The sequence below is a fragment of the Aotus nancymaae genome, unplaced genomic scaffold, assembly GCF_030222135.1.
Source record: "Aotus nancymaae isolate 86718 unplaced genomic scaffold, 86718_ANA_hifiasm-v0.15.2.pri h1tg000008l, whole genome shotgun sequence".
Taxonomy (NCBI): domain Eukaryota; kingdom Metazoa; phylum Chordata; class Mammalia; order Primates; family Aotidae; genus Aotus; species Aotus nancymaae.
The window spans coordinates 942,802-965,300 of NW_026988419.1; the positions used below are offsets into that span (position 1 = coordinate 942,802).

At 42.2% G+C, this 22,499-nt stretch overlaps 1 protein-coding gene and 1 pseudogene across 4 annotated transcripts in view; both read right to left on the reverse strand.

The window, feature by feature from the left end:
- The window catches only part of LOC105704748 (UDP-glucuronosyltransferase 1-6), a 77,242-nt gene that overhangs the window by 30,039 nt on the left and 24,704 nt on the right, over nucleotides 1–22,499 (reverse strand). The window contains exon 1 of one of the 4 annotated variants that reach the window (XM_012434161.3): nucleotides 11,914–12,828. The exons of the other annotated variants lie outside the window; for them this stretch is intronic. Coding sequence (XP_012289584.3) covers nucleotides 11,914–12,780 — 867 coding nt within the window. The 5' untranslated portion in view covers nucleotides 12,781–12,828. Of the gene's footprint in view, nucleotides 1–11,913; nucleotides 12,829–22,499 lie in introns of those variants that run through there. 4 annotated transcript variants of the gene reach the window in all.
- Nucleotides 6,405–7,238, reverse strand: LOC135273631 (UDP-glucuronosyltransferase 1A3-like; annotated as a pseudogene).

The following is a 22,499-nucleotide window of genomic DNA, read 5'->3' on the forward strand; positions in this document are numbered from 1 at the left end:
TGCACAATAATAGCGGGAGACTTTGACACCACATTGTTAATATTCGACGGATCAACGAGATAGAAAATTAATAGGGACATCTATGATTTGAACTCAGACCTGGAACAAGTAAACTCAGTGAATATTTATAGAATTCTTCACCCCATGTCCACAGAACATACATTTTTTTTAGTATCACATTACACCTATTTTGAAAGTAACCACATAATTGGAAGTAAATCACTCTTCAGCATTTGCATAGCATTCCACAGATTTAAATGAAATATTGGTTGGCTGTTTGTCATTTTCTTCCCTTGTTCCTTCTTGTCTCCGTTGTTAAGCACAATTATCGGCATAACAGAGGTTTTTAATACCTATTTTTAGATTGCATTCCAGCCTGGGCAATGGAGCAAGACTCCTGTTCTCTCTCCCACTTTCTCTTTCTCTTTCTTTCTTTCTTCCATTAAAAAAAAAAAAAAAATAGTTTCAGTCCTCTTTTAAATTCTCATACCAGAAATGTAAAGGATGTTTTCCTATGTAGATAGGTAACTTGTAGATTTGCAAAAAAGTACTTTCCCCACTTTTAGAGTTTTTGATGATTTGACTTGAAAGAATTCCCTGTAAAATGAAGATGTAGTTTTCATATAATGTGTGTATATATACATATAACTTTTCATCTAATGTGTATATAAAACTGATATGTGTATAACATATTACATCTGTAATATATGTTATGTGTGTATATATACATATAACTTTTCATCTAATGTGTATATAAAACTGATATATGTATAACATATTACATCTGTAATATATGTTATACATATCAGTAATATATATATCATATGATATATAATAAAGAATATAGACCAGGCACAGTGGCTCACGCCTGTAATCCCAGCACTTTGGGAGGCTGAGGCAGGCAGATCACTTGAGGTGAGGAGTTCAAGACCAAAAAAAAAAAAAGAAACTATCAGATTGAAGCCATTTTGGTTTTTGTTGTGTTTTAAATAAATCAATCAAAAAAACACAGGAGCTGAAATTCCAGAGCTCAATGATCTTCTCACCTCTCACCTTAGCCTCCCAAGTAGCTGGGACCACAGGAGCATGCCGCTGCACCCAGCTTTTTCATATTGGAGTTTTAAAAAATGTTTTTTAAACCTTTTTAAAAAGATTTTCACATACCAAAGAAATTTTTATTTTTTTGAGATGGGCCTCACTCTGTCACCCAGGCTGGAGTGAGGTGGCATGAACATGGCACACTGCAGCCTCTACCTCCTGGTATCAAATGATTCTCCTGCCTCAGCCTCCCAAGTAGCTGGGACCACAAGCATCCACCATCATGCCTGCATAATATTATGATTTTTTTGTAGAGATGGAGTCTCACCATGTTGCCCAGGCTGCTTTCAGAGTCCTGGGCTCAAACAATCCTCCTGCCTCAGCCTCCCAAAGGCTGAAATTACAGATGTGAGCAACCCACCTGCACACAAATAACTTTTAAATTAAAACTGATGGGGAATTAAAAATATAACATAGGAATAGCAATAGTGATATCAGATGAAATGTATTTTTAGGATTATTATCTAATGACAACAGCAAACTATGTGAACAAATGAAGAAAATACAAGTCTCAATCCTACTTGCACCAATCTAATCACTATGTATAAAGCAAAAGCTATTCAAGAACCGAAATATTACTGGAGCAAGATCTGTTATATAAGGGGATTTTTTAAAAGACATCCTTCCCAGAATTGGGCAGGTTCAGTAGAGGGTTTTTAAAAAGGTAGTAAAATTGGCTTGGTTGGTGGCTCATGCCTGTAATGCCAGCACTTTGGAAGGCCAAGGCTAGTGAATCACTTGAGGTCAGGCATTCGAGACCAACCTGGCCAACATGATGAAAGCTCATCTCCACAAAAAATGGGAAAAAAAATTCACTGGGCATGGTGACGTACACCTGTAGTCCCAGCTACTTGGGAAACTGAGGCAGGAAAATCAGATGAACCCGGGAGGAGGAGGTTGCAATGAGCCAAGATCTTACCACTGCACTCCAGACTGGGCAACAGAGTGAGACTCATTTAAAAAAAAAAAAAGAAAAGAAAAGGAAAATTGAAAAGATAGAATTTTAATTGTGTCCACGGAACATTTATGAACACTGACCATTTAGTAGTCACTAGCTACACATAACTATTGAGCACTTGAAATGTGGCTATTCCAAACTGACGTATGCTGTAAGTGTCAGATATATGTTAGATTTTGAAGACTTAACAAGAAAAAAACTATGGAAAATAGGTAAGTCATAATCTTATGTTGAATACATGTTGAAAGGATAGTATTTGCGACATATCTGGTTAAATAAAATGCATTATTAAAATTAATTTCAGTGGTTTCTTTTAGCTGGTTTTTAACATGACCACTAAAAAAGTTTCAATTATATGTATGTGGTTTACATTATATTTTTATTGGACAATTCTGTATTAGACCATCAAGATAACCTATTAAAATTTTTTAAGTAGTGTCTTCACAAGAAATCTTCTCTATTATAATCCAAAATAACTAGAAAAAATAAGAGAGAGATGACTACAAAAAATATTAACGATATCAGAATTAGGAAATAGCCTTATAAATAAGCATTGCATCAAAGGAGAAATTTTAAAACTGGTATTTAAATTATCTAAAAGCAATGAAAAGAATAGCAATTTTTACCAAAACCTAAGGGACATAGAAAAAGTTTTACTCAGAGCCCTCAATGCTTCATTAAAAAAAAAAAAAATCAAATGTAAAGAAATGTAATTTTCTCTAATGAAGTTAGAAAAGCAGCTACAAAATCAACCAAAAGAAACTAGGATGAAATCACTAAGGCAAAAATAAGCTGCAATTAATGAAACAGAAAACAAAACAGTAAAAAGAATGTGCAAATTCCAGTTATTTCTTTGAGAAGACCGACAAAGTAATTCAACCTATCATAAACTTTAAATCAAGGAGAAAGAGAGGGAGCAAAAACAGAAGATTTCAACTTTGGTCTTGTATATTTGTAGAAAAATTTCAAATCTAAGTGTCAACCAAACCAAATAAGTAAGGGTGACAAAATAACAAAGGAAATTAATGTAATAGAAATGACAATGGCATGCTTATCACAGATAATACATGATAAAGATTTTGGTGTAAATGATCTTTCATGCACTCAGTAAATTGGCATGAACATGGCAAAGGTCTCCAGGCAACACACCTTGTCCTGTGGGAATCTTTTAAACTCTAATAATGGTGATGATAGGTCTTCCTCTAAGAGGCCTAAGGTGATCTGTGAAAATTCTTCTTTATTCACTTGATCCAGAAAACCCCACAAAATCATGCAAATCAAGAGGTTTCAGTTTTCCTGTTCACTTAAAGGACATTCCTGAAACTACCTAGGCCATCAAGTATACGCATACACAAAGAGCCACCAAGTGTCTGAAAGATGTCCCTTTACTGAAGCAGTGTGTACCATTTTGATGCTGCAGTGGAGGGGCTGGGAAGTGTGCCCAGGGCCGAACAGCGGGGCTGGACACAGGATCAGTGGCCCAAATAGGGTGCTAGATTTTTGCTGCACATGCTTTAAAATGCAGAGAATAATGTGGAATGTAAGGGTTTGGATGTAGATTCTCTAAGGGTCAACCAAACCAAATAAGTAAGGGTGACAAAAAACAAAGGAAATTAATGTAATAAAATTAAGTCCCAGCACTTAAGCACATGAAGTGTATCCAGGTAAACAAAGCAGCCAAGATGAGCTATGGGACTTGCAGAGCTCATTATCAGATTAACCCATACATGACCCCCCAGTGCCACATCAAGAAGATCTATACTGACAAGGAACAAATTGTTCCTAAACCTGAGGATAAGGTTGCAGAGAAGAAAAAGATATCTCAGAAGAAATTGAAGAAAAAAAAAAATCTATGGCACCAGAATAAATTCAGCATAAAATAAATGCAATTAAACTAAAATAATACTAATGAAAACAGATAATATTTATTGGGTGCTCACTATGAAATCATTAAAACCAAAATGGTTAGGGTACCTGTCCTAGGTCATATAGCTAGAAAGATAAGAGTGAAGATTTGAGCCAGTGCAGTTCAGTCTAGAGAAAACAAAAACCAGAAGAAAAGAGCCACAATCACTATTCAAATGTCTTCCTAATTTTCCACATTTTTACAAATCTAAAGAACATATGTATTTTTACAATTCAGTAACTGCATTGCATAGGGGAAAAGAAAACCAGTAGAACAAATATCTTGTGGTTTCACCAAAACCAAAAACAAGTCGGGTGTGCTGGCTCATGTCTGTAATCCCAGCACTTTGGGAGGCCAAGGAGGGCAGATCACGAGGTCAAGAGATCGAGACCATCCTGGCCAACATAGTGAAACCCCATCTCTACTAAAAATACAAAAATTAGCTAAGTGTGGTGGCACGTGCCTGTAGTCCCAGCTACTCAGCAGGCTGAGATAGGAGAATCGCTAGAACCCAGAAGGCGGAGGTTGCAGTGAGCCAAGATGGAGTCACTGCACTCATGCCTGGTGACAGAGCAAGACCCCATCTCAAAATAAATAAATAAATATATTATAAATAAATATATGTATATATTAAATAAGTAAATTATAAATATGTATGTATATAAAGTTTAGTGTCCTTTGCAATAATACCTACACTAATAAAAAGAAGTACAGAAATGAGAATTCAAAGGACCATGAATAAACTCATGGAAGTTCATATAAATTCAGTGAATATGACAAAAAGGGCTCATTCTCTCAGAAGAAAGATGGCTCCCTCGCTGGGCGTGGTGGCTCATGCCTGTAATCCCAGCACTTTGGAAGGCCAAGAGGGACAGATCACTTGAGGTCAGGAGTTCAAGATTAACCTGGCCAACATGGCGAAACTCTGTCTCTACCAAAAAAACAAAAAATAGCTAGGAGTGGTGGCACATGCCTGTAGTCCCAGCTACTCAGGAGGCTGAGGCAGGAGAATCTCTTAAACCCAGGAGGTGGAGGCTGCAGTGAGCTGAGATCAGGCCACTGATCTCCAGTCTGGGCAACAAAGCGAGAATCCATCTCAAGACAAAAAAAAAAGATGGCTCCCTCAGTGATGTGTGAATTTGGTTTCTCAGATCCCAGAGTGCTATTTCATCAAAACCCAAATATTCTGTATTAATGAAAGCCACCTCTGAAATTTTTGGAAAAAGAATAGATCCCACTATAGAAACTTTGAGTGGGATAGGGTGAGTTTGGTGATGTGGTCAGCCCCTCCAGAGAAACCCTTCCCTTCTTGAACACATGTCCATTCATCACTGTCCCCAGCTTCACTGGGCTTGTAGATTCAGTCTTCTCTCCTCCCTAGCTCCTTCTACTCTCTCTTGATAATTTCAGCATTCCAAGTAAAAGACCCATTTGGCATGCAACCATCACTGTGCCTTCCCAACTCTGCGATGTCCCCAAATCATACACCAGACCCCCAATTCCTGGTCAGAAAAACTTTTGTCAGCACAGATCTCTCTTCGTGTGCCATTCTCTAATCACAGACATCCATCCCACCGTCATTGCCCCACTTCCACTGCACTGAGTCAACCTCTTTGAAGCTTCTACTTTCTGTGAGTGCTTAGGTCTCCTGTGGCCACCTCTCTATCTTTCGCAAGAAGGGACCACTAAAAATTATCACATCAACAATTGTAATTTGCTGTTGACCATCTTTCCACTAAAAATCACGCAAGCAAAAACCCCAGGATGGAGCAGTTCCCAATGTATTGTCCCCGCTCCTGTCCAGCTGAAGGACATGCAACAACGATGAAGATGGTGCCTTTACAAAAGAACAGTCTCAGTAAACCACACCAGTCCTTGTCCATCCTTTGACAGACCCTCATCCCCGCCTCTCTTTCCTCTCAGTGGCCATTGAAAACCTGAAATACACTAGACCCCTTAACAATTTATCTCACTGAACACCATTATGACAATGAGAAGCAGAAATAAAATTTTTGAAAAGATAAGTAGATATAGAAGCACTTGTAAGTAAATACATTTTTTAAAAAGTGCTTTGTTTGGAACATTGGTTGCATGAAGGCACCAATACAGACCTGAGATAGTGGCTTCCTGTTGGCACAGTTGATGCCCCCAATGAAGACCATGTTGGGCATGATCGGCCTGGGGTAATCCATCACAAAGTCCCCTCTGAACAACCACACAGATGCATGGCTGAGAATGTCCACCACTGACACCTCTCTCTGAAAAAGCTCAGAGGCAAGGCTTGCATAAGGAGCAGAAACAATATGGCAAATGTAGGACAGGGCCAGAGGGTAGAGCATGTTTTTGACCCTCTGCAGGAATGTCATGTGGTCTGAATTCGTTGTTAGTAACTTAGGAACATAGGAGTAAGGATTTGGACACTGTGTGCCCTTAAAGTCTAAGTCACATGGAATGTTCCTCAGAAAAAACACAGTAGGAATTGACAGGTACTTAGCCAGCACTGCCCCGCAGAGGTAAACGGGGTCTGTTAAAACTACATCAAAGGAAGTAGCATTCAGGTGCCTGATCAGGGTCTCATTATGCAGTAGCTCCACACAAGACCTATGTACAACCAAAGACATATTTTTCAAAATTTCCATACTTCTAGAAAATCTCTTCAGAAAATGTTCTGTTTCAAAGAACCATTGAGTGTGGCCCAGCACAAGGCGATTAAATTCGTCCTGGGTCCATCCAACGGCATAAGTTGTCAGTGTGAAAAAGTCCTCTTCTTTGATGTGCATATTCACCTCTGGGGTGAGGACCACTGCCTGGTGGCCTCTGGCATGGAGCTCCTGCACGACCTCCCGCATGCTGAGCCAGTGGCTGCCATCCGTGGGCAGCACCAGCACCTTCCCACTCTCAGCCCAGCACTGGACACTGAGGAGGAGCAGCAGTCCTGTGGCCAGTCGTAGCAGGGGAACCTGGAGTCCTGTGGCCATCTCAGCAGAAACCACCAACAGCTGACTGTTCACCCTATGCTGTGACTCCTACATTTGTTTACTTCATCTTAACCTTGTCACTGAGCCACTTAGCAAATCAACGTGTAATTGGAGACACAGTGCCCTCCTCTAGTTAATTATTACCCATTAATCTGTCATTGTCTTTTATTATGGGCCCCACCCTGGGAAAGACCAATCACTCCTATCTTGAAAAACTCATCTGACCCTGCACTTGCTCTGGGGAACATCCAAGTTCAAGCTTTTGTTTCTCATTTAATTTCTAACGCAAGCCTGGACACCCATTCATGTCACTGCCTCCTACTTCTCTGTTAACCATGTTTATTATTATCAGGCTGCAGCTGAGGTCTGAGAAGTCAACACTGCCCTAGTCTCCAACCATATGCTCTCTGCTGAATGTGACCCTATTTGCTAACTTTTAAAACTCTTTCTTCTCATGTATGAGTAACACAGCATATCCAGAAAACACACAACATTGCTAAGCCAGCTTTCTCTAAACAGGGAGTAGGGAAGCTGGCTACCTGGTTTTGGTCATTTTTCGCGCCAGGATATTTCTTGCAAGGATCAAAGAAGACTCTCTCTGAAGTGGCTGTCAATATAAAAAAAAGCTGCAGGGAGGCTGAGGTCAAGATGTGATGATCAGATTCTTGGGAAGGCTTTGCTGAGAATCCTCCATCTATCCCATGGAATAAGAGGGGCTGCTGTCTAAAGCACACATGGGCAAGACAACCCTAGCAAAGATCCATAGTGGGTTCAGGGAGCTCCCCACTCACTAAGGGACTAAGGGGAGTTGCTGCCTGGCCTCAGATCTTGCACAGTCTGAATTCCTCTTCCGAATGCTGAAGGCTCCAATCTTCTGCAAGTCTGCTTACAGACCAAAGTGTCCATTCATTGAGCCCTTTATTTTATACTGAAGATTATAGTCAGGCTTTTCTCCAAGTCAATCCAGCACCAAGTTCTGATAAGAATTGTTCCTCCAGAACAGAATGGGCTGCATAATTTGTGGGGCCCTACTTCAAATTTCAAGATGAATAATTAAGTGTGTGACCTTCTAAGGGAGAGACCCTGAACACTCTCAAGGGTCTCACGCTCATGAGGCTTGTCCTACTCCAGAAAGTCACTCTTACAAGTGCTTGGAAAGATTGCTGATGCCTCCTTGTCCTGGTCGCCCCAGGATGATGTGGGCAGGCTCTCTGGACTGTGCACTTTCTATCTCACGTGTCTGTGTCTACATGCCTGTCCGGGTCTACCATTGCCGGTGAGGCTGAGGCTTCCTTTAGAGAGGAAGTTACCCTCAGAAATCCACATTGATAACAGATTCCACCTTTGGACAGAATCCATGGGACAGGATTCTGGAAGCATCCAGAAAGCATCCATGTGAATCCATGGAAACATCCGCTAGGACACACCCAGCTCAAGGGCGGCACATGCAGGATGGCACAGAGAAGGTAGGTCTGCAAGGGCTTTGAGAACTCTCCAGGGGAGAACAATTCCTGTTATGATGACATACAGTACTAGAAAGGGATTCTCAGCTGTAGGTGCAACATCTCAGCCTCTGGACTATTCCTCCAACCTCCTTAGAACTCTATGCCTCCTAAGCACCCTCCTGATGAGCCCAGGGTGAGGATGGAACACACCTGAGAGGGTGTTCTTCCCACATTCAAGGGGGTCTTTTGTTCTATCTCCATGCAGCAGTGTTTTATTTAAGATAGTGATGTCATCTCATTTGTAGTTACAAATCTGGCCCTCCTACACCCTGGGGAGTTCCATGTACTTTGGAAAATGGTGGTGCCTTCAGAGATATGGCAGCTCTAAGGAGAGCAGGACTGTGGGGAGGGAGGAGCTCACATTCCTGGTGCCTGGGAAACAGAAGAAGCTGCCCAAGGCATCAGCTTCCAGAGTCTGGAGATGAGGAGGGGTCTGGGTTGCACAGATAGACTTGGAGCGATCAACATATGTGGTGGTTGAGCCATGGGTGTCAGTGAGGTCACCCAGAAAAAGGCATCCCAAAAGCCTGACCTGAGTGATCTAATTCCCCTCTGCCAATCTCAGAGACCTAAGCATACAAACTGGAACTTTTTAACATTTTTAAGAGAACGTAGAAACTAATCTTCACATCTTGGGGTAGACAAAGCTTCCTTAGGTACAAAAAGTACAAATAATGAAACCTTTGCTAGATTGAACCTCATCAAATCTAAAACTTTTGCTCTTTGAAAGGTATTGTTTTTAAAAAATAAAAAAGGATAAGGAGAAAAGGAGATTATTGAATAATAAACGGATAGCTCTGAAGTCTGGAGAACAGAAGTCTGTGGAGGACAGGAACAAAAATTTAAATGGCCAAATAGAGGAAAACCTCCAAGCTTTGAATAAAATGTGGCTTTCACTTTAAGCTTAGTGTCTCCAGTAGACAGAATCACAGCCGCACAAAAATATCTACGTTGTAGTTCCTTAAACCTGGGAATATGTTCCATTACAGGTGGAAGAGACTTCACAGATGATTAAATTAAGGGTTTTGAGATGGGGGGATTATTCTGGGTATCTGTGAGGGACAATGGAATCACAAGGGCTCTTACAAGTGAAAGAGACAGACGTTAAGAGTTGGAGACTTGCAGATGCTACACTGCATCTCCATGGAAATGGAAAAGGGCCACAGAATTCCAAAATTAACAAGGACAAAGGAAATTTCTGTTAAAGGAATGAGTTTACACTCAATGGAAAGAATACAATTAAGAATGGACAGAATCAGAATGCTGACTTCAAAAGAAACTATCAGATTGAAGCCATTTTGGTTTTTGCTGTGTTTTAAATAAATGAATCAAAAAAACCACAGGAGCTGAAATTCCAGAGCTCAATGATCTTCTCACCTCTCACCTGAGCCTCCCAAGTAGCTGGGACCACAGGAGCATGCCACTGCACCCAGCTTTCCATACTGGAGTTTTAAAAAATGTTTTCTAAACCTTTTAAACAAGATTTTCACATACCAAAGAAATTTTTATTTTTTTGAGACGGGCCTCATTCTGTCACCCAGGCTGGAGTGAGGTGGCATGAACATGGCACACTGCAGCCTCCACCTCCTGGGATCAAATGATCCTCCTGCCTCAGCCTCCCAAGTTGCTGGGACCACAGGCATGCATCATCACGCCTGGATAATTTTTTGATTTTTTGTAGAGATGAAGTCTCACCCTATTGTCCAGCCTGCTCTCAGAGTCCTGGGCTCAAAAAATCCTCCTCCCTCAGCCTCCCAAAGGCTGAAATTACAAGTGTGAGCCATCCATCTGCACACAAATAATTTTTGAATTAAAAGGGATGGGAAATTAAAGAAATAACATAGGAGTAGCAATACTGATACCAGATAAAATGTATTTTCAAGATTATTATTTAATGATAACAGCAAACTACGTGAAGAAAATACAAGTCTCAAATCTACATACACCAATCTAATCACTATGTATAACACAAAACCTATTCAAGAACCAAAATATAACTTGAGCAGAATTTGTTATGTAAGGGAGATTTTTTTAAAAGATATCCTTCCCAGAATTGGTGAGATTCAGTAGAGGTTTTTTTTAAAAGTAGAAAAATTGCCTGGGTGTGGTGGCTTATGCCTGTAATCCCAGCACTTTGGGAGGCTGAGGCGAGTGGATCACTTAAGTTCAGGCATTTGAGACCAGCCTGGCCAACATGAGGAAACTCCATCTCCACAAAAAATACAAAAAAAATTAAAGTTAGCTGGGCATGGTGTCCTGCACCTGTAGTCCCAGCTACTTAGGAGGCTGAGGCAGGAGAATGGGTTGAACTCAGGAGGTGAAGCTTGCAGTGAGCCGAAATTCTACCACTGCACTTCAGACTGGGCAACAGAGTGAGACTCCATCTCAAAAAAAAAAAAAGATAGAAAAATTGAAAAGACAGAGAAAATAAACAAAAAAAAAGAGAAAAATTGAAAAGATAGAATTTTAGTTGTGTCCATGGAACATTTATAAACATTGGCCATATTACTGTCACTAACTACATATGACTACTGAGCACTTCATATGTGGCTAGTCCAAAGTGTCAGATATATGCTAGATTTTGAAGGCTTAACAAAAAAACCTATGTAAAGTAATTAAGTAATAATTTTATATTGGATATATGTTGAAAGGATAATATTTGGGATACATCTGGTTAAATAAAATGCATTATTAAAATTAATTTCAGTGGTTTCTTTTTGCTGGTGTTTACCATGCCCACTAGAAATGGTTAAATTATGTATATGGTTTACATTATATTTCTATTGGAGAATTCTGTATTAGACCATCAAGTTAACCTATTACGAATTTTTTTAAGTAGTGTCTTCACAAGAAACATTCTCCCATTATAATCCAAAATTCTCTCACTAAAAACTGAACTCCATGTTTCATTCTCTGATCACAAACATCCATCATACCTCCATTGACTCGCTTCCGCTGAACTGAGTGAACCTCTTTGAAACTTCTACTTCCTGTGAGTGCTTAGGTCTTGTGTGGTCACTTCTCTATCTTTTCCAAGATGGGACCACTAAAAATTATCATGTCAACAATTGTAAATTGCTGTTCCTTCATCCTTTCTACTGAAAATCTTGAAAGCAAGATTTGGATGGATCAGTTCCCAATGTACTGTCCCCGCTCCTGCCCAGCTGAAGGACATGCACAACCATGAAGATGGTGCCTTTACAAACAAACAGTCTCAGTGAACCACGCCAGTCCTTGTCCATCCTTTGGCAGACCCTCATCCCTACCTCTCCTTTCTCTCAGTGGCCACTGAAAAACTGAACTGCACTACCATTGACCCTTTAACAGTTTATCTCACTGAAGACTATTATGACAATAAGCAGAAATGAAGTCTTTGGAAAGATAAGTATATAGACGCACTTCTAAGTAAATATAGTTTTTAAAGTGTTTTGCTTGGAACATTGATTGCATGAAGGCACCAATACAGACCTGAGATAGTGGCTTCCTGTTGGCACAGTTGACGCCCCCAATGAAGACCATGTTGGGCATGATTGGCCTAGGGTAATCCATCACAAAGTCCCCTCTGAACAACCACACAGATGCATGACTGAGAATGTCCACCACTGACACCTCTCTCTGAAAAAGCTCAGAGGCAAGGCTTGCATAAGGAGCAGAAAAAGCATGGCAAATGTAGGACAGGGCCAGAGGGTAGAGCATGTTCTTGACCCTCTGCAGGAATGTCATGTGGTCTGAATTCGTTGTTAGTAACTTAGGAACATAGGAGTAAGGATTTGGACACTGTGTGCCCTTAAAGTCTAAGTCACATGGAATGTACCTCAAAAAAAACACAGTAGGAATCGACAGGTACTTAGCCAGCACTGCCCCGCAGAGGTAAACGGGGTCTGTTAAAACCACATCAAAGGAAGTAGCATTCAGGTGCCTGATCAGGGTCTCATTATGCAGTAGTTCCACACAAGACCTATGAAAGACCACAGAGGCATTTTTCACAATTTCCATACTTTTAGAAAATTTCTTTAGAAAATGTTCTGTTTCAAAGATGAGTCGAGCATGGCTGGTAAAGAAGCTGTTAAATTCATCCTGGGTGCATGGAATGGCATAGGTTGTCAGGGTGAAAAAGTCCTCTTCTTTGATGTGCATATTCACCTCCGGGGTGAGGACCACTGCCTGGTGGCCTCTGGAGTGGAGCTCCCGCACGACCTCCCGCATGCTGAGCCAGTGGCTGCCATCCGTGGGCAGCACCAGCACCTTCCCACTCTCAGTCCAGGGCTGGACACTGAGGAGGAGCAGCAGTCCTGTGGCCAGTCGTAGCAGGGGAATCTGGAGTCCTATGGCCATCTCAGCAGAAGCCACCAACAGCTGACTGTTCACCCCACACTTGCCTCCAACATTTGTTTTCTTTGTTTTCTTGTCACCAAGCCACTTAGCATATCGACATGTAATTGGAAGACAGCCCTCCTCGAGTTAATCATTACAGGATAAATCCATTCATTACTGGACCAACTCAGAGAGAGACAAAATGGCTCCTCCTTGGAAAAACTTCATCTGACCCTGCTGCCTACTCTGTGGAACATCCAAGTTCAATCTCTTGTTTCTCATCGAATTTCCAACACAAGGCTGTGGGCACCCACTTCACATCACTGCACCTACATCTCAGGTAGCCACATTCACCAGGCTGCAACTCAGGTCTGAGGGGTCACCAATGCCCCGGTCCTCAACCATAAAGTCTCTCCCAAATGTGACCCTATTTGCTAACTCTAAACTTTCTCTTCCTATGCATGAGAATACAGCACATCCAGAAACCATATAGCACTGCTAGACGAGCTTTCTGTGAATGGGAAGAGGGAAGGCAGCTCTCTGGTTTTCTTCATATTCCACACACAGATATTTCTTGTAATGAGCAGAAAGGACTCTATTTGAAGTGGCTGTCAAACATGGGAATAGCTGGCAGGATTCTAAACTCAGGATTTGATTATTTGAATATTTTTAAAGGTTTGTTGAGAATTCTTCATCTACCCCATGGAATAAGTTGCTGTTATTTAGAGCATGCATGGGGTGGGGGCGGTGCAAAACAACTCCAGAATCCTTTATGCTCCCACAGGCTGCTCATCACTAGAGTCTGACCTCAGATCTTGGGCAGTCTGAATTCCTCTTCTGAATGCTGAAGGCTCCAGTCTTCTGTGAGTCTGCTTAAAGACTGAAGTGTCCCTTCTCAAAGGAAGACATTTATGTGGCCAAAAAACATATATAAAAAAAAGTTCATCATCACTGGTCATTAGAGAAATGCAAATCAAACCCACATTGAGATACCATCTCATGCCGGTTAGAATGGCGATCGTTGGCCGGGCGCGGTGGCTCAAGCCTGTAATCCCAGCACTTTGGGAGGCCGAGGCGGGTGGATCACGAGGTCGAGAGATCGAGACCATCCTGGTCAACATTGTGAAACCCCGTCTCTATTAATACAAAAAAATTAGCTGGGCACGGTGGCGCGTGCCTATAATCCCAGCTACTCAGGAGGCTGAGGCAGGAGAATTGCCTGAACCCAGGAGGCGGAGGTTGCGGTGAGCCGAGATCGCGCCATTGCACTCCAGCCTGGGTAACAAGAGCAAGACTCCGTCTCAAAAAAAAAAAAAAAAAAAAAAGAATGGCGATCGTTAAAAAGTCAAGAAACAAAAGATGCTGGAGAGGATGTGGAGAAATAGGAATGCTTTTACACTGTTGGTGGAAGTGCAAATTAGTTCAACCGTGGAAGACAGTGTGGCAATTCCTCAAGGATCTAGAACCAGAAATACCATTTAACCTAGCAATCCCATTACTGGGTATATACCCAAAGGATTATAAATCATTCTACTATAAAGACACATGCACACATATGTTTATTGCAGCACTGTTCCCAATAGCAAAGACTTGGAACCAACCAAAATGCCCACTGATGATAGACTGGATGAAGAAAATATGGCACACATGCACCATGGAATACTATGCAGCCATAAAAAAGGATGAGTTCATGTTCTTTGCAGGGACATGGTGGAAGCTGGAAGCCATCATTATCAGCAAACTAACACAGGAACAGAAAACCAAACACCACATGTTTTCACTCATAAGTGGGAGTTGAACAATGAGAACACATGGACAAAGGGAAGGGAACATCACACATCAAGGCCTGTAGGGGGTGAGGGACTGGGGAGGGATAGCATTAGGAGAAATACCTAATGTAGAAGACAGGTTGATGGGTGCAGCAAACCACCATGGCATGTGCATACCTATGTAACAAACCTGCACGTTCTGCACATGTATCCCAGAACTTAAAATGTAATTTTTTAAAAATTGAAGTATTAAAAAAAAGACTGAAGTGTCCTTTCATCTAGGCCTTTATTTCATCCTGAAGATTATGGTCAGGCTTTTCTCCAAGTCAATCCAGCACCAAGTTCTGATAAAAATAATTCCTCCAGAACAGAATGGGCTGGTATAATTTGTGGGCACCCTTGTTCAAATTTCAAGATGGAGAATTAAATGTGTGCTCTTCTCAGGGCCGAATCCTGTGCGCTCACACAGGACTTATGGCTATGAGGCTGGTCTTGTTGAAAAAGTCACTCCCGGCCGGGCGCGGTGGCTCAAGCCTGTAATCCCAGCACTTTGGGAGGCCGAGACGGGTGGATCACGAGGTCAAGAGATCGAGACCATCCTGGTCAACACAGTGAAACCCCGTCTCTACTAATACAAAAAAAAAAAAATTAGCTGGGCATGGTGGCACGTGCCTGTAATCCCAGCTACTCAGGAGGCTGAGGCAGGAGAATTGCCTGAACCCAGGAGGCGGAGATTGCGGTGAGCCGAGATCGCGCCATTGCACTCCAGCCTGGGTAACAAGATTGCGAAACTCCGTCTCAAAAAAAAAAAAAAAAAAAAAAAAGTCACTCCCACATGTGCTTGGCAAGATTGCTGATGCCAGCCAGGTGCAGTGGCTCATGCCTATAATCCCAGCACTTTGGGAGCCTGAGGCGGGCAGATTGCTTGAGCCCAGAAGTTGGAGATCAACTTGGGCAAGATGGCAAAACCCCATCTCTACAAAAAATACAAAAATTAGCCAGGCGTGTGGTGTACCTGTAGTCCCAGCTGCTCGGAAGGCTGAGGTAGGAGAATTGTTTGAACCCTGGAGGCGGAGGTTGCAGTGAGCCGAGATCTTGCCACTGCACTATATCTAGCCTGGGTGACACAGAGAGACCCTGTCTCAAAAAACAAAAAATGTGGGCAGACTCTCTGAGCTGTGCACTTTCTACCTCACTGCCTCTGTGTCTTCATGCCTGGCCTGTTCTGCCACGGCCGGTGAGGCTACAGCTTTCGTTTGGGAGACAGCTATCCCCATTAAAGATCCACATTGATAGCAGATTCCACCACTGGGCAGATGTGCCCATGGAGAGACACTTCCTGTGTAATGCCAGCTGCCTGTGCAGGGAGTGCCAGAATTAGACCTCTCTTATAGGCTATGAGCCCAGAATCTTCTTTCTCTTACTTCCTCTCCAACAGCAACTTCTCTGCTCTCCTTTTCTGCTTCCACTTTCTGTCCCAGCCAGATAACTGTGTGTTTTTCCCCAGGCTCAGCTCTGTCTTTCTCCCCCTGCCAAATTCTATCTTTTTCATCACCCATTCACATCTACCCAGAGCCATGAAAAATGACTAGGGCTCAGGCTGCTCAGGTCCTCTATTCAGAGTATAAAAGCTCAGAAGAGGAAGGAGCGGGTGTCTGGGAACGCAGAGCTTTAAGTTTGTTGTTGCTGCTGCTGCTGCTGTTAAGGTCATTAGCAAGGAAACTTGCCGCTGGCTTCCAGTTGCCACCCTGTGTAGTAGTAGGAGCAGCAAGTTTGCAGAGTTGGGACTCCTCCTTCCACTGAGGACTCAGGAGCCTCTCTTGCTTGTCTAACTGTGGCTGCAGTGGACACCTGTTGGAGACCATACCAGGCCAGTGTGTCTAGCAGTCTGCAAACAGGGCATCACCCCAACCTCACCACGGTATTGTCAGCCAAGTCAGAAGACACAGCACACCTAAGGCCTCAGTTAGGGCAGCAGTGTTTACCCTGTGCCAGTTAGAGATATTAATTTATAATAGACTAGAATAGATGAAGAGGCATACAACAAATATTTCACATTATAGCATTATGGACTTTGCATAGCTTTGATGCAAGGTCAAACAAAATCTTCCCAGGGTTTTCAACATGACAACAAAAAGAAAATTAAAATTCACCTAGAAGCATTTCCACCTTCTGGTAATAGAGGTGTTGCTCCTATCAGACCAGTGCTTTCACAGATAATGAGTATAACCTCTTGCAACTGTTAAACAAACAAGCACACTGATATGGTTTGGCCCTCTGTGCCCACCCAAATCTCATATCGAATTGTAATCCCTACATGTCAGGGGAGGGGCCAGGTGGGAGGTGATTGAATCATGGGGGCAGTTTCCCGCCATGCTACTCTCATGATGGTGAGTTCTCACAAGATCTGACAGTTTAAAAGTGTGCGGCACTTCCCCCTTTGCACTTTTTTTCTCTCTCTCTCTCTTAATCCTGCTTCACCATGGTAAGATGTGCTTGCTTCCCCGTCACCATCTGTCATGACTGTAAGTTTCCTGAGGCCTCCCAGTCATTCTTCCTGTTAAGCCTGTGGAATTGTGAGTCAATTGAACCTCATTTCTTCAAAAATTACCCAGTCTCAGCTAGTTCTTCATAGCAATGTGAGACGGACCGACACACACACACACACACACACACACACACACACACACACAGGAGAAACCATCTGAAGGCATGGGAGAGCAAGCAATAGCAGGCAAAGATTAAAGAGGGAAGGAGGCCGGGCGCGGTGGCTCACGCCTGTAATTCCAGCACTTTGGGCGGCCGAGGCGGGTGGATCACGAGGTCAAGAGATTGAGACCATCCTGGTCAACAAGGTGAAACCCTGTCTCTACTAAAAATGCAAAAATTAGCTGGGCGTGTTGGCGCGTGCCTGTAGTCCCAGCTACTCGGGAGGCTGAGGCGGGAGAATTGCCTGAACCCAGGAGGCGGAGGTTGCGGTGAGCCGAGATCGCGCCATTGCACTCCGGCTTGGGTAACAAGAGCGAAACTCCGTCTCAAAAAAAAAAAAAAAAAAAGAGGGAAGGAGGCGGCAGTGGATGGTGAGTTTCCCATATCAATGGCTTTTTTGCACCAGGGCAAGGTACAGTTAGTGCCACATCATGCCCTTAAAACTCATTCTTGAAAGCTTTATCTCTGACCCACCCAGCACAGAGGCATGGAACTGGCAGGAAGCATTGGGGAGTGGGGCAATTAAAAACTGGATGACTCTGGCCTCAGTGGGGAGTGTGTTGGAGCAGCAAGCAGGAGGCTGAAAGATCAGAGGCACATACAGTTGTCTCAGTATTTGTGGGGAATTGGTTCCAAGACCGCACAATTCAACCTGTAGCAGAATCCAGCTGCCCCGGGCCTTGTGTGCTAAGCTGGGGGCCTGAGCATCATCCTAAAGGCCCATGCAGCCACTGGAGAAGGTGTGGCACAGCCAGATGTGTGTTCCTGGAATATCCCTCGTATAGTAGAGTAGAAAGTAGTACAGAGAGGTCAGCATGCAGTCCATCTGGAGGTTGTATGTGAGAGGGGAGGACCTGAATCAAAGCCACCTACAGATAGAACCCATGGTACAGGCAGTGAATGGAGGCATTCACCAAGGGGACACCCTGCTCAAGGGCAGCACCTGCAGGATGGCATAGAGAAGGCAGGTCTGCAAGGGCTTTGGGAACTCTCCAAGGGAGGACAATTCCTGGGGAGTTGTGAGGACACAGAACACTAGAAAGGGATTCTTAGCCGGGTGCGGTGACTCACGTGTGTAATCCCAGCACTTTGGGAGGTCAAGGTGGGCAGATCACATGTTCTGGAGTTAGAGCCCATCCTGACCAACATGGTGAAACCCCATCTCTACTAAAAATACAAAAATTAGCTGGGTGTGATGGCACATACCTGTAATCCCAGCTACTTAGCAGGCTGAGGCAGGAGAATTGCTTGAACCAAGGAGGCGGAGGTTGCAGTGAGCCCAGCTGAGACCACGCCACTGCACTCCAGCCTGGTGGCAGAGTGAGACTCTCTCAAAAAGAAGAAAGGGATTCTCAGCTATGGGTGCAACATCTCAGCCTCTGAACTATTCCTCCAACCCCCTTAAAACTCTGTGCCTCCTAAGCACCCTCCTGATGAGCCCATGGTGAGGGTGGAACATGCCTGGGAGGATGTTCTTGCCACATTCAAGGGACTCTTCTGTTCTATCTCCGTGAAGTGGTGTTTTATTTAAGACAGTGATGTCATCTAATTTCTAGTCCCACGTCTGGGACTCCTAGACCCTGGGGAGGCCCATGTATCTTGGAAGATGATGCTGCCTTTAGAGACATGGGGGCGCTGGGGATAGCAGGACTGTGGGGAGGAAAGAGTGCACATGCCTGGTGCCTGGAAAACATGAAGAGATGCCCAAGGCATCAGCTTAAGGTCTGGAGATGAGGAGGGGTCTGGGCTGCACAGATAGACTTGGAGCCATCAGCATATGTATGTGGTGGTTAAAGCCACGGGTGTTCAGCTGTGGTGCCATGGGTGTCAGTGAGGTCACCCCAGTAAAGTCCAGAGATAGAAAAAGGCATCCTGGAAGCCTGACCTGAATGATCGTATTCCCCTCTGCCAATCTCAGAGACATAAATGAGGACCTAACAAAGACTAAGTGGTCTAAAGACCTCTTTCGACCCAAATCTACAAATTAAAACTGTTTAACTTTAAAAAAAAAAAAAAGAGAGAGAGAGACAGAAACAAATTCTCACATCTTTGAGTAGATGAAGTTTCCTTAGATAGGACACAAGGAGTACAAACCACAAAACATTTGCTAAAATTGACTTAATCAAAACTTAGAACTTTTGCTCTTTAAAAAATATTGTTTTTTAAAAAATGAAACAAAGGAAGCCACACACCAGAAGTAAACACAGACAAAAGTATCTAACATAGCACTTATATCCAGAATATGTAAAATACTCACAACTCAAATATAAGAAGACAAACAACCCAATAAAAATGTGCAGAAGATTTGAAGGGACACTTTTTAAATGAAGATAAGCATATGACCGATAAGCATATGAAAAGATCATCATCAGTCATAAGAGGAATGCAAATTAAAACCCAATGAAATTCTACTACACACCCACGTGGATGGCTAACATGTAAAAGACCAACAATAGCAAGTCTTAGCAGAAATACAGAGCAGCCAGAACTCTAGTGCATTGTTAGGAATGTAAAACCGGATAACTGCTTTGGAAACAGTTCAACTGTTTCTTATAAAGCAATACATACACCTACCATGCAACCCAGCAATCCCACTTTTAAGTATTTACCCAAGAAAAATGAAACCTAAAAGACACTTGTACTCAAATAGTCATAGCAGCTTTATTCATAATAGCCAACAACTGTAAACTAATCGCATGTCCATCAATAAATAAATGCATAAGCAAATAATGATATATCTATATAATGAAATGATACTCAGAAATAAAAAAGAATGAAATATTGATAGATGCAACACGTGAAAGAGTCTGAAGAGACATTATGCTGAGCCAAAGAGGCCAGACATGAAATAGCATACATGTGTGTTTTTCATTCATAATTGTATGATTCCATTCAGATGAAACTCTTGAAAAGACTATCCTGTTATCCAGTAACAGAAACCATCCATGGTTGCCTAAGGCTTAGGTGACTAAGATAAGACAGAAGAGAAATTACTCGGTAATGGAGTAGTCCATGTCTTGAATGTGGTGATAGTTGCACAGGTAAATACAATTATTACAACTCAGCAGTGTATAATTAAAATGGCGCAATTGTATGTAAACAATATTCCAATAATGTTTACTTTAGTAGTATCAGTTGAAAACATATAATTCAATTACAAAATAATAAAACTTTCTCAAGCTGACCAAAAGACCAAAACCTACCAAACAAAACTCTAACTATTCCAAGAAACATTCACAGCAAGACACCTACATCTAATAATGTTTCTTTCACATCCTGGTATATTTTTTGAATTTTAAGTTTAAATTTATAAATACTTTCATATATCACAATAGGAAAAAGAACTCCTATAAGAGAGCAAGAGGCAGAGACTTAAAATACTAAATACTTATAAGCCCCAAGATGATTGCTTTAAAAGTTGGCAGGTCATCCTTTCCGGAGGACATTCTTACTGAGTGCTCACCGATAGATTCTTAAAAGAAACTCAGATTAGGATACAGAAAAATTTATATAGTAACAGGTTTATGTGACAAACTAGTAATAAAAAATCTGACATCTAAATAGAAAACATCATTAATTTAAGGCTAATTCACAGTGTGGACAAGTTATTTCCTATCTCACCCCAGTGGCCACCACTCCCCTAGACTCTCAAATGTGCTTCTGGTGAGGATCTGTTCCCAGCTCAGGATAGAACATGTGACCTAGGCCTCAACCAATCAACACATTTCATCCCCTTGGCCACCATGATTAGTTCAGAGATTGGCCTGTTACTCAATTGGAGCCAATGAGGAAGAAGAACTTTAGGAATCCTGGGAAAAGAATTCAGGCTGAAGCCCCTGCTGTTTGGGTATTATGAGACTAAGAAGGATGTCATGGCCAAGGAAACAAAGACAAGAAATGGAAACGTATAAATGGGTTCTGGTGACATAGTTTGGCTCTGTAGCAAGCAATACCTAATCAGATATCCCCTGAGATTGTTCTAGTATGTGAACCAATAAAAGAGCTTAAAACAGAAATCCCTACAACAAATTCACTGAGTCAGGAATTTGGAGAAGTTGCCCAAATAGAGTGATCACAGGTTGCATTGATTTTTCTGGGTGGGTGGGGAGTTGGTCAGAGTCTTGCTCTGTTTCCTGGGCTGGAGTGCAATGGTGCAAACATAGCTGACTGGAACCTTGAATTCCTGGGCTCAAACCATCCTCCCACCTCAGCCTTCCAAGTAGTTAGGCCTACCACCACAGGCCACCATGCCCAGTCGAGTTTTTATTTTTTGTAGCAGAGGGATCTCACTGTGTTGCCTAGGCTGGTCTCAAACTCCTGGGCTCAAGCTATCCTCCTGCCTCAGCCTCACAAAGTGCTGGGATTATAGGCATGAGCCACCATGCCCAGCCAGTTGCATCAGTTCTATTAAATGCAGAAGGTAAATACCAGCTCTTATTTTCATTGGTGAAACAACTTGATAAAAGAAAACACACACCAAAAAAAGATGTTTCAATGAAAAATTAATAAAGGAAATGCAAATTCAAGTAATCTTGAGATATTTTTCACCTATTGGATTGTCAGAAATCCAAAACGTTGGAAGATAATAAATGTAGCAAGGATATGAAGGAAAGTGTACACTCATACATTGCTAGGGGAAAAATAAATTGTTAATGCCTAATGACATTTAAAATCTGCACAACACAGTAAGTCCATTTTCCAGCATCTCCCCTATGGAAACTCCCACACAGGGGTACTATGAGGCATATACTAAGATGTTAATTCTAATTTGTTTAAATAAAAGTAAAGAGCAAGATGCAGAGTGGAGGAAGACATTTGCAATACCTATAACTGCCAAAGAACTAGTATCCAGAATGCATAAATAATTCGAGAAGACAAATAACCCAGTGGGCAATAGACTTGAATGGGCAAAAGAGGAAATCCAAATGACAATAAGTATATTTTAAAGCCCTCAATATAATTAGTCATGTACATAAATAATGCCTTAGCAATCAGGGAAATGTACAACCACTCTGAAACATAGTTACATCTTATTAAATTAATGATATGCATACTCTCCAACACAGCAGCTCCACCCCTACTATATCCTCTAAAAACCCACTCACATGTGTTTCAGAATGTAAAAGAATGTTTGTTGTAACATTGTCCACAATAGTGTAAAGCTGGATACAACCAAAGCCCATCAATAATAGAATGGATCAATAAAACTGTGGTGTATTCATACAATGGGATATATTCAGTACTGGCAATGCACAGACTACA